We start from the raw sequence: 12,499 nt of genomic DNA on the forward strand, positions 1-12,499 counted from the left end.
CGTAAATAAATTCAATAAATATCACCTGTCAGGTGACATTTAGCCAATACCTCTTTCGATGCATGGCGAACCGATAGAAGTTGTGACAGAGACTAATTAATGGCAAATTTTCTGTAAGAAGCTCCCTCTATCATATCGATAATGCTGTTGATGGAATGGATACCTGTTTTTGTTTTCGTATTGCAATCCCGGTTCGTATAAAAGAAACTTATCGCTTACTGGGAGAACTCAGTACCTGTAGATTTCAGAGCATGTGTGCAATAGTTTACAGTGCCGGAATGGCAGTACGTTTGCTTTCCAGGTTCATTCTCCTAATTGAAGTTTTGACAACTTTTTCAGGTAATATACTGGAATTTTATAATATTGAACGAAAAATAACTAAAATGTTGTGTGAGTGAAATTAACTAATTACGCGTCATAATTTAACTAGCGCGGCGACAGCTAGACATTATTCTTGAGCCTGGAACTCGTACCGGTTTTTCAAATTGATATACGTAGAAAAAATTAAGTTTTCCTGTAAGAAAGCGACAAACCCGACGAGCAAGTTCTTTGTGGCTTTTTTACACACTTCCGAGCTTGCTAGGAATTATAGGAACGGTTAAAAGCTTTAACCTTTATCTTCTTCTTTTTTTCCAGTTTGAACTTAAGGGCAAATTTTTCTTTGTTTTTGTCACACTGGGTGACAAAGTTATTCTAGTTAAAAAACAAAACGCAAAATACTAATAACAAAATAAATTAAATTTTACAAATCATAACTTTGATGGGGATTGTTTTATTTCCTGATGAGAGTCAAGATTTTGTAATGATTACATTGGTATCTGTTTCCACCTTATAAAGCAACAAAGGAACGACTCGAACAATACTCTAATGTGATAAACTTTGGATAAGATACCATTTTCAATTGATACAAACGAATTTTCAAGTTCTAAATAATTTTAAGTTTCAAATGAAACCCTACCCAGAAAAATGAGCAAATAAATTGAATTCGTAAAATATATGCACACATGCAACAATTACGCAAGGCATACATCAGAATTATGTGTTCATGTTCGATGCACTTTATACAACTGAAATTTGAAGAAGCATAAAAAAATCGAAATAAAAAGCGTGAGCTAACCGAGCAAGAATTTGTGGAGTAGTGATAATAACAACTGTTGATGAAATCGAAACAGAATTCTATTTCCAATTTATTGAAATTTTTATGGTACCGAAGAAAATCTTCACGGAGCTCGTTTGTGGATCACTTAGGTTTGTTACGGGAAGAATACTAAACGAAATCGAAATTCAGCTTCAAATGACCTCTAAGTTTTCTTTGGTGCAGCATATTGAAGATTTTCTTATAGCTAACAAAACATCTCTTTTCTATTGACGAAAAAAAACCAAAATTTACCGAGAATAGAAATAGATCTGCCAGTAAAAGAACTGAAAAGGCAACTTTTTACAATCAAATTTCAAAACTCAGTTAAACTTGTCTTGATGAAATTATAAGATCAATAGTAGGTAAATATAATCAAAATTGATATAAGAAAAATCGACTCCACGAAAGCCACTTGGTCACAAAATTCTGAGGAGGATTATTTCCACAAACTGTCTCGGACAAAGGAATCAGTAACAGGTTTTTTTCCTGCATAAACTAACTGACTGCGACCAGAGTCGTTGAGATTGTAAGAAAACGCCAGAGTGTCTGATGTATCCCGCTCTTCTATTATTAACATGCTTATTATTTATCCGTGTTTGTGTGTAATATGATTTTACCCTTCCTTCACGCTTACTGCCCCCCGCTATACCAAGCCTGGTTCTTTCGCCAATTATCGCCAATTATAGTTCCCTGGAGAAGTTTCGTCGTGCGTCCTTCTGGTCAGTTTCATTATAGGAGAAACTTATTGTGTTGAGAGAAAGTCATCGTGAGGTATTGTGTAGATTTCAGCGTGAAGAAAAAGGGTAATTGGGCAGCTTGAGAATAAACCTATGTTTAAGTTCTTTCTGTCATCGAATGGCCTGACTCTACTAAGATTCGAACCCACGGCACCACCCGTGAAACACGACTCTTTTTTGAGAAGCTATTGAAAAATGCTATTTTAGGAAGGTATTGATTATAGTTTAAATAGTTTATTTGACACGGCACGATACAACTAATGTTTTACTGAAGGAAGGTATTGATGATTACAAATATTTTTAGGGCCAAGATGGTTTGTTTGATCGGTGTGGTGTTTTCGGCAAAGTTGTAGATAATAATTTTGTCTTTACGAAAAAAAATATATATTCTAAAACAAAATGTTTATTTTGTTAATGTTAAGTTAAAAGAAAAATTTAAAATTAATTATTTTATTACCTAAACACCTATTATCTATTACCTATTATTTGAAAGTCTATTTTAAAACTGTCTGGTTTTAGGAATTCGATGTTTAAAACATGTTGCTTGGATCACTTCATTATACACCGACCATACGAAAAATTCCCCAAAAGCAATTGTGCATAACACATTTGTATAAATAACATTTGAATAAACTTTTCTAGAAAAATCTGTAAAACAAGGTTCTCTTTTTTGATCAATTTTCCCTTCAGTTATAAGTACATAACAGTGAAGTTTTCGTATAATTAGTTCCTGTGAGAGCAGTGTTCTCAGTTGAACAGAGCATTTTTCAGAAATTTTTCATGCCTCTAGAGAACTGATTCCACATTTCATTTTCAGCCCCTCGTGAAGGTTATGGTCCGGGATGGCAAGATTGGGGCTACGTGGAGGTTCGAAAAGGAGCACATATGTTCTGGTGGTTGTACTACACAACGGCAGAGGTAGAACAGTTCACCGATAGACCATTGCTAATTTGGCTACAAGGCGGTCCCGGCGCGTCGTCGATGTATGGCAATTTCGAAGAACTAGGTCCGTTGACACTAGAAGGAGAAGAGCGAAACCATACTTGGGTGAGTACGGTTAACTGCGCGTTAATTGAAATCGATGACGCTGAAGATGTTTTTCGTTTTAAATATTCAAGGTGAAAAACTATAACGTCCTGTTTATCGACAACCCCGTCGGAACTGGATTCAGCTATGTGGAAGATTCATCACTCTTGACCAAAGACAACGCAGAGATTGCCGATGACTTGCTCACGTTCATCAAAGAGTTCTACAGACTCAACCCGGAGTTCATGACCACTCCACTGCACATCTATGCCGAAAGTTACGGTGGTAAAATGGCACCTGAATTTGCCTACGTTCTGGACAAGGCGATAAAAAATGGAGAAATCGATATTAAATTGGAGTCGGTGGGAATAGTGGCACCCTGGGTTTCGCCAATCGATTCCGTGCTCTCGTGGGCCGAATTTTTGCTCAACATGGGTTTCGTTGACACCAAGGGATACCGACAAATTCAAGCAGCCGCTATCGAGACCGAACACGTTCTTAACGAAGGACGGTATGCGGAGGCCACCTCGCAGTGGGGGCGAACTGAAGCCGTTATCGTGAACGAGACGTTAGGGATTGATTTTTATAATGTTCTCTTCACGCAAGACTTCCAATCTGCAAGGTCGAGGTTGGCGATGTTTGCTAAGGATATGAAACGTTAGTACCCAAATTGGTGATCTTGTTTATGTCAATAATATTGTTTATTTTAGAGGCAACTCTGGAAAGTGCTATCCGGCTCGCATCAGAAGATCGTGATCAAATGCTGCAAGATCTAATGAGAGGTCCGGTTGCTACAACGTTACAACTTCCAGCGGAGTCAGTGTATAACGCACAGGGTGGATGGGTCTTTCAGAGTATGACTGGAGATTTCATGAAACCGGCAATTCACATCATTGAGCTTCTACTGAATAACACCAGTTTGGACGTGATTGTGATCACCGGTCAGTTGGATTTGATTGTTGCCACTCCGGGTAATGTCGTATGGCTTGAAAAGGTTCAGTGGGAAGGCCGTAATCAGTACCTGCAAGCTCCAAGGGATGGAGTTGGTCCACATGGTATGTTAGAAGGCTATCAGAAGAGCTACAGAAGGTTGTACATGTACTGGGCACTGCGCGCTGGTCACATGGTACCAGCAGATAATCCAGTACTAATGAATTATATTTTGCAGAAGCATGCGGGTTTTCCTTAGTATTTTTAATCAACGTTAAATGTAACTTGTAGTAAACGAAATACTCCGGTCGAGTTTTTCATAATCCGAACGACACGTGTCACCCAATCGTAAATAAATTCAATAAATATCACCTGTCAGGTGACATTTAGCCAATACCTCTTTCGATGCATGGCGAACCGATAGAAGTTGTGACAGAGACTAATTAATGGCAAATTTTCTGTAAGAAGCTCCCTCTATCATATCGATAATGCTGTTGATGGAATGGATACCTGTTTTTGTTTTCGTATTGCAATCCCGGTTCGTATAAAAGAAACTTATCGCTTACTGGGAGAACTCAGTACCTGTAGATTTCAGAGCATGTGTGCAATAGTTTACAGTGCCGGAATGGCAGTACGTTTGCTTTCCAGGTTCATTCTCCTAATTGAAGTTTTGACAACTTTTTCAGGTAATATACTGGAATTTTAAAATATTGAACGAAAAATAACTAAAATGTTGTGTGAGTGAAATTAACTAATTACGCGTCATAATTTAACTAGCGCGGCGACAGCTAGACATTATTCTTGAGCCTGGAACTCGTACCGGTTTTTCAAATTGAACTCAAGGCAAACCCGACCAACCACTCTAAGTTTCTTTATGAAACGAAAACGATCGCTATCGTCTAGTATTGAATCAATATCAGTTGTTATCGTTTCATAAAGGAGCATGAAGAGTGGTTGATCGGGAAGGAACACAACAGTATGTATCATATATGTTCAACTGTTTTTCATTTTCGACATGCAGTCTTACTATAACCCCGATAACTCACCGCGAAACAGTGTTTTTCTCAAAACAACCATATTATCCTAAGCAGACGCTTTAATATGCCGCCCCTGGGAAAAGCAGTAATGAACTTTTTTTGTTTTCATAACTCAACTTTTTTCGAAATTTTTGTTTGTAACAAAATGCGCCCAGTACCGCGTGACGGTTTCGGACCCGGCAAACAGGACTGGGGCTTCACAGAGGTTCGACCCGGAGCCCACATGTTCTGGTGGTTGTACTACACTACCGATGGGAACGTGCAGCACTACGCGGATCGTCCATTGCTAGTTTGGTTGCAAGTGTGGTAAAATGAGACTTACAGGAAAAATCGGAAACGGTTAGCGAGAAAGTCCGTGATATATCTTCTTTAGAAAGAAAGCGCGGTGAATTGAAAGTATGCGAGAAAAAAGTGTTTTATTGTCTGCTCTACAAGAGTGGAACTTTACGAATGAGTAAGGAAACAAAATTATGATGGCGGTGGCGAACTGCTTCGGTAGTTCGCCGCTCGTCGTGGTGTTAGTGGTCACCGACAGGCTCGATCGTACATGGGGCAACACGCTGGGCGTATGTTATACAGAAAGGTGGTCATTAATAACTCCTACAGCAAGGAGGACCCGGAGTTTCATCAACTGGCTACGGTAACTTTGAAGAAATTGGACTACTGGATAGCAACCTGCACGATCGACACCACGCATGGGTTCATAGACGGTAAGCTACTTGGAAAGAATGTTTGTTTATTGATACTAGTTCTAGGTGAAAAAATTCAATGTTTTATTCGTGGATAACCCTGTTGGAACCGGATTCAGTTATGTGGAGAGTAAAGCTTTGCTGACAAAAGATAACAAAGAAATAGGACAAGATCTGGTGATAATGATGCAACACTTTTATCGTTTGCACTTCCATGCGTCGCCGTTACATATATTCTCTGAGAGTTACGGCGGTAGAATGGCAGTTGAATTTGCCTACGGGTTGGACAAGGCTACTAAGCAAGGTGCAATTAACTGCAATCTCAAATCAGTTGCTCTGGGCGCACCCTGGATATCACCGCGAGATTCTATCCTATCATGGGGACCGTTTTTGTTTAATTTAGGTTTCGTAGATACCAAAGGATTTGAAACCATCCAAAAAACAGCTGAGAGTGTTCAAGGTCTTGCCCAAAAAAACGATTACAAAAATGCGATTGCGCTTTGGCGCAATTTGGAACAAGTGGTATCGAATGCTACAATAAAAATAGATTGCTACAATGTTCTAACTCCACAGCTATACATTGAACATTATTTACAGGATAGATACGAATGTAAGTAATCGTAAGCCAACGCGCATGATGTTATACATTATACATTTTTACATATTTTCAGTGCCTAATTATAATATCAATAAAACAGAGAGAGGATTATCTTCGGAAAAAGATCACCTTGAAGGATTGATGAGAGGTCCTGTCAGTACTGCATTAGAGATCCCTGACCAAGTGTCGTGGGGTGTACAGAAAACGATTGTCTTCAATGCTTTAGCAGATGATTTCATGAAACCTGCAGCAGAGTCCGTGGAACTGCTATTGAATGACACTTCACTTGAAGTGATAAGCTATACGGGACAGCTGGATTTGATAGTTAGTACACCTGGCACAGTGAGATGGGTAGAAAACTTGCGCTGGTCAGGTAAGAACGGTTACTTGCAGGCACCCAGGTTGGGAATCTGGGTTAGTGGGTTTTTAGAAGGATACACAAAGAGTTACGGTAAATTATCTATTTATTGGATTATTAGGGCGGGTCATATGGCCCCTGTGGACAATCCAATGTGCATGCAACATATTTTGCAGAAGCACCTGGGCATTTGAAAGCGAATAGAATTTTCTCTACAATAAATGTCGATTGAAATCACGATGAAATTTTTATTTAGGTTTTTAATACTACTGAACAATTGTTTTTAAATGTGCCCCTATTTGGTCTAACGAACTTTTATTTATATCTATCAATCCCAGCGTTATAACGAACTCGTCAGTTTTGTCAATAAAATTCATTAAGTACCTGATAGCAGCTTCGGCCTCGTCAGACGCGGCCCCGAATGTGTGCTTTATTGAATATATCCTATTTCCTCCATTTGCACATGCAGCAGATCCTGCGTTGAGATCGCCAACAGCAGCGTGATTACGCACAGTGTAAACATTAGTCACCTTTTGTCGTTGGGTGATCAGCAGGAACGATTTGTTTGCAAACCGGTGATAAACTATATCGGTTGCATGATTACCAATTTGGAATGTTTCGACATGGTCGAAAGCTTTTTCGTTTGTCATTCCACTATTGACAACAAATTTGCCACTAAAAGATGGGTACCAGTTTGGAGATCAGAACTGCTTAACAAATTAAAAATGTCATGGATTTCACTCGCTCTGCCTTTGTGTTACAAGTTTGTTTAGTAAATAGTAAACATAAGTAAAATGACAAGAATGTCAGAAATGTGAACTTGTGTGAATTCGCCCAACAAGAAACGTACCCAACAAAATCGTGAAATATTTCATTTTGTTGGTTAGCTGGTTTTGTTGGTTTAAATCCGGATTCATATATGCTGCGTGATTTTACCCTCCGGAACTAAACCAACAAAAACGAAATATTTCAATAGAAGAAAGCATAGAATGCAGCGCTAATGGTGGGCAGCACTGAAACTAAAAATGTGAATTAAACCAACAAAATTGATAAGAGATAAAACTTAACAACTAATTAATAGGCAAGATAGAGCAATATAATGAATTGGAAATGTCACTAGAACCCTAGAAATGTTGCAAAATATTGAGTTGTTCGGCCCAATTGACATTCCTGGTCACCAGGGTAGATATGGGAAAATTCAAGATTTTTCGATTTTTCCCCATATAAGCCTCCTTATCGCATATGACAAAAGTCTGCCTACTGATAGGGAAATCTAATCGATTGGAGATGTTGACTAGGACCCTAGGCATGTTGGAAAATATTGGGTTGTTCGGCCCAATTGACATTCCTGGTCACCAGGGTAGATATGGGAAAATTCAAGATTTTTCGATTTTTCCCCATATAAACCTCCCCCTTCATCGAATATAGCAAAAGTCTGCCTACTGATAGGGAAATCTAATCGATTGGAGATGTTGACTAGGACCCTAGGCATATTGGAAAATATTGAGTTGTTCGGCCCAATTGACATTCGTGGTCACCAGGGTAGATATGGGAAAATTCAAGATTTTTCGATTTTTCCCCATATAAGCCTCCTTATCGCATATGACAAAAGTCTGCCTACTGATAGGGAAATCTTATCGATTGGAGATGTTGACTAGGACCCTAGGCATGTTGGAAAATATTGAGTTGTTCGGCCCAATTGACATTCGTGGTCACCAGGGTAGATATGGGAAAATTCAAGATTTTTCGATTTTTCCCCATATAAACCTCCCCCTTATCGAATATAGCAAAAGTCTGCCTACTGATAGGGAAATCTAATCGATTGGAGATGTTGACTAGGACCCTAGGCATATTGGAAAATATTGAGTTGTTCGGCCCAATTGACATTCCTGGTCACCAGGGTAGATATGGGAAAATTCAAGATTTTTCGATTTTTCCCCATATAAGTCTCCTTATCGCATATGACAAAAGTCTGCCTACTGATAGGGAAATCCAATCGATTGGAGATGTTGACTAGGACCCTAGGCATGTTGGAAAATATTGAGTTGTTCGGCCCAATTGACATTCCTGGTCATCAGGGTAGATATGGGAAAATTCAAGATTTTTCGATTTTTCCCCATATAAGCCTCCTTATAGCATATAGCAAAAGTCTGCCTACTGATAGACACAATTTTCCATTAGGCCGGCCGTTCTTGGGAAATTCGATTTTTTCAATAATTTGCCTTGTATTCTTGTTGTGTAGGTCACTTTTTCGACTACTACTCCACTATAAGGAAATTCCCAAAAATGATATTTTCAGGAATGGTGACCCACTAGTAGACCAACATTCGCTCATACTCACAATTTTCCGCTAGGCCGGCCGTTGTGAGAAAATGCGAGATTTTTTGTGTTTTCGTCATACGAAAGTAAAATTGAAGTTTTTAGTACCGTCTGCCGGGGTGAGATTGTGCCAAAAAAGGATATGTTTTTGTTCTTTAGCTTGTAATGCAAACATTTAGGCAATGAGTTTGATCTAAATCATGCTGTGCACACTTGAATGTTTAGGTCACGACTGCCGCAAATATGGTTAAGTTACAATAAACTATAATTTTGCTAAAATTAAATGAACTTTGGCCTAATCTCACCCCTTCTATGGGGTGAGATTGTGCCAAAAACAAAAAGTTGAATTTAATACCTGTTGAATAAACAGTAGCGCGTCTACGAATAATCCACATGAATAATATGATAAAACAGTGAGTATAGGGACGACCATAAACAACGTGGACTAGTAAGGGGCTGTAGGGGGTTGACCAGAAACTACGTTTCATATGAATTATAAAAAAAAATGTATGACTGGATCAAATCGATACCTGGAGTTACCAGTTATGAGAACGTGGCGTATTTTTATAAAAATTCAAACAACAAAACCGTTCTCCAAAATTTAAGCTCTGCATTTTTGCGGTAAGGTCTCCTAAATCCATACGCGATGAAACATTTATTTTAGCATGCAAACATTTTGAGAAAAACGAGTTCAAATTCACCAAAGTACGTATTTTCATGGAAACCTGATTTTCTCAGTCTCCCACGGTAGGTTTCAACTTAGCTCCTCAATTTCAAAGCTCTATATTTCTAGAGTAACGTCTTCTGAATCCAAAGATGGTTAAAGATTTATTTAGCATGCACAGATTTGGAGAAAATCAAGTTTTCAAAAGAACTCATACTTCAGTGATTTCAAACTCGTTTTTCTCTAAATCTGTGCATACTAGAATAAATTTTCACCATCTTTGAATTCAGAAGACGTTACTCTAGAAACTTAGAGCTTGAAAATTGAAGAGCTAAGTTGAAACCTAATGTGAGAGACTGAGAAAATCAGGTTTCCATGAAAAAACGTACTTTAGAGCAGCAACTATTTCTCTTGAATAAAATTCCAAGTTTTTCCAAATTGGCCGTTCCAGTTCTGAGAACGAGCATTTTCAAAAAACAAGTTCCGTCCCGGGTCTTTACGGGTTAAAGAAAATTGACTGTATTAGAATGAAAGGTATTGGGGAGCTCCGTAGCCGCAAGGTTACAGAGTCCGCTTTGGTAAGCGGGTGGTCGTGGGTTCGAATCTTAATAGGATCAGGCCATTTGGTTGTCAAAGGACTTTAGCATGGGTTTATTCCCAGGCTCCCCACCACGTACCCTCCCTTCAATTTGGATTCTACAGTACCTCTGTTGACTCTCCTCCTATCAAAAAAAGTCCCTATTATAATACAACTGGTGTGAGTAACATATGAAAGTTCTCTCCAGGGAATTGTAACTAGGCGATTTTGTTAGGATGGACAGTGGCTCGGTATAGTAGAGCAGTAAGCTTGAAACGGAAAGGTAATTACACACAAGCACTGATATGAATGATAAGCGTATCACTTACTTCAATAGTGTTACTGCTAATAATATTAAGTGTGTAAGTGCGCGAGTACAGAAAACACCTGGGCAATATCACAATAGATCTAAGCTCTGGTCGCAGTACTGAGTCCACACAGAAAAAAATGAAAGATATTCATCAATGTTGAAGAGAATATTTTTTCTTCTAAAATAGAGTGCTGCAAATAAATAATCATAATCGCTCGTTTTTGGCACATGTGTGCCAAAATCGAACCGTGCTAAAAGTAAAACGAGCTCAAATCAAACAGAGCCTCAAAGGGAAATATAAAACTATTGTAGTTCTACGTCAACTATGCGGTCGTATGTTGGATACCACCCTCCTACTATTTTATTTATTCTTCTATTCTGATGAGAATTTTTTCTAATTTTGGTGGCCGATCCACGCGATAGAGGTGGACGTGGCAAAGTGTTCGGAAAGGGCTGAAATCAGGGCCAAATTAATAACTCCTGGGGGTTGCTTTCGAGATGAACGATACCTTCTCGAGTGTTGATCCTGAAACTATTGGGTAATTCAAAATTTCGCGCTGTCGCTAATTGCTAAAGGAAGCAAAAAAGAAGGATAATGTCTAAAGGTAGTTTGTAGAGAATACTATTTTGAGAAACTCAACACGATATTGCTGTTTTACTAGACAACACTAGTCCCAACAGTGTATATCGTCGTAATACTGGAGACGGCTATCGTGGTATAAAAAGATAATGATTGTGAATGTAGATGATATACTTCCGGATACACTAGGCAATTCAAATATTATTTCGATTCGTTTCGTTATATATAGGCTTCCCTTCAAAATATATAGAAAATTTTGTATTGAATAAAGTAATTTGTTCATTACACCGATGATACAGATAAGAGTGTAAACATACGTGTAAAAATGAAAATGTGTAAAAATATCTAACTGTTACAGTAGTCTGTTACTCATGGCAGCTGTTTAACGCGTGGACAAAAACGGTGAAAAAAACCACTTCGTTTAAAAAATCTTTGTTGAAAATTAAAAAAAAAAATACCTCACTGTATTTTTTGTTACGAACCATGCACACGTGTGCCTGGCACCAACAGCATCTTCTGTTGTTGGTTTGGTAGAATCTAATACACTTCTGATAATTACTAGACAACACTAGTCCCAACAACAGATTTAGTATCTGTCGGTTTAATACGGTCGAAAAAATAAACAAAAATCAAATATGATATGACGCATTCCTCCCAAGTAAACACCACAAATTTGTGAGTGGTACGAACGACCTTTCGGTTGTACGTCGGTGTAAATCAGAACCACATCTTGTAGCATAACATTCAGCAGAACACTGAAATAAACCACTAACTGGAAGTGGCCCAAACAGCATTTGTACGCTGGTTGGAATCGGTTCAAAATCGGGATGTTGAGCAGTTTTGTGCTCTAGTGAAGTAAACCACACACGCACGTGGTCTGTAGCCGTAGCATTTATTAGTAACTTCGAAATCAACATAACTGCTGGCGCCAAGATGTAGGCTAGCTATCTCGGTACACTTGTCGCAATCCCATCGCATAATTTCTCTCTAAGTGTCAGCCGCTCACAATCCCGTTCAGACTCACTTAGCGCGATAGTCTCTAAAGAAACCTCGAAGAAAGGTTGGAAAGGGACAGATAGAGCCAATTTAAGATTCCAAAATGGAACAGCCAAAAGAATCGTAGATTTCCGGAGTAACCCGAAGAAGTTGGCGGGACATTACGTATTTCCTGTAAGTCGTACGGAATCACCTTCCCTTATCTGAGGACTTACATTGCTCGTTCATTTCGTCCTAGTCCGCCAAGCATTTCGGAAGTGTCGCTCGTGTGTCTGTTGTCCGCGTTTTTCCTTTGAGTTTCTAATAGTAAGTCATATAATGTGAACGTAGTAGAGTTGTATTAAATTTCTTTATTTTAAATTAGATTTCGAAGTGTCGATAAAGTGCGCAATAGTTTCGCTAAAATACAAAACGTGTGCAAGAAAGTTCAGAATAGGTAAATCTGCACGACGAACGAGAGGAAAGGGACAGCGAAAGGCGCACCGCGCACTGGTTTTTTTTTTTCCATTGGACGAAATTCCCGACAGCGCTACATCGTCG

The 12,499-nt window shown here is 38.8% G+C and overlaps 2 protein-coding genes across 4 annotated transcripts; both read left to right on the forward strand.

Annotated features, from left to right (window-relative positions):
* The first annotated feature begins 129 nt into the window (after positions 1 to 129).
* LOC129723113 (retinoid-inducible serine carboxypeptidase-like) lies at positions 130 to 4,125 on the forward strand. Its single transcript, XM_055677092.1, has 4 exons — positions 130 to 339; positions 2,693 to 2,922; positions 2,994 to 3,558; positions 3,612 to 4,125. Exons 1-4 carry the CDS (start codon positions 156 to 158, stop codon positions 4,088 to 4,090), a joined length of 1,458 nt encoding a protein of 485 aa, XP_055533067.1. The 5' UTR covers positions 130 to 155; the 3' UTR covers positions 4,091 to 4,125.
* Positions 4,126 to 4,244: 119 nt separating this feature from the next.
* Positions 4,245 to 7,251, forward strand: LOC129725183 (retinoid-inducible serine carboxypeptidase-like). Of its 3 annotated transcripts, XM_055680709.1 has the most exons (6): positions 4,245 to 4,369; positions 4,427 to 4,517; positions 5,024 to 5,165; positions 5,474 to 5,567; positions 5,624 to 6,167; positions 6,229 to 7,250. In XM_055680709.1, the coding sequence occupies exons 1-6, from the start codon at positions 4,334 to 4,336 to the stop codon at positions 6,705 to 6,707; spliced, it is 1,386 nt and encodes a 461-aa protein (XP_055536684.1). In that variant the 5' UTR covers positions 4,245 to 4,333; the 3' UTR covers positions 6,708 to 7,250. The 3 variants fall into 3 exon arrangements, with proteins under 3 accessions (XP_055536684.1, XP_055536685.1, XP_055536683.1); XM_055680710.1 differs by having other exon boundaries at positions 4,326 to 4,517; positions 4,609 to 5,165; positions 6,229 to 7,251; XM_055680708.1 differs by having other exon boundaries at positions 4,326 to 4,517; positions 6,229 to 7,249.
* Positions 7,252 to 12,499: the final 5,248 nt, after the last annotated feature.

Source organism: Wyeomyia smithii, chromosome 2, assembly GCF_029784165.1.
Source record: "Wyeomyia smithii strain HCP4-BCI-WySm-NY-G18 chromosome 2, ASM2978416v1, whole genome shotgun sequence".
Classification (NCBI taxonomy): domain Eukaryota; kingdom Metazoa; phylum Arthropoda; class Insecta; order Diptera; family Culicidae; genus Wyeomyia; species Wyeomyia smithii.

Bases quoted from the DNA above. Each gene is read 5' to 3' on its own strand.
- LOC129723113 (XM_055677092.1), top strand. From the start codon at position 156: ATGGATACCTGTTTTTGTTTTCGTATTGCAATCCCGGTTCGTATAAAA. The intron at 2,923-2,993 runs GTGAGTACGGTT...TAAATATTCAAG, and splicing joins AAGAGCGAAACCATACTTGG to GTGAAAAACTATAACGTCCT. The intron at 3,559-3,611 runs GTTAGTACCCAA...TGTTTATTTTAG, and splicing joins GTTTGCTAAGGATATGAAAC to AGGCAACTCTGGAAAGTGCT.
- LOC129725183 (XM_055680708.1), top strand. From the start codon at position 4,334: ATGGATACCTGTTTTTGTTTTCGTATTGCAATCCCGGTTCGTATAAAA. The intron at 5,166-5,473 runs GCAAGTGTGGTA...ATAACTCCTACA, and splicing joins CGTCCATTGCTAGTTTGGTT to GCAAGGAGGACCCGGAGTTT. The intron at 6,168-6,228 runs GTAAGTAATCGT...ACATATTTTCAG, and splicing joins TTTACAGGATAGATACGAAT to TGCCTAATTATAATATCAAT.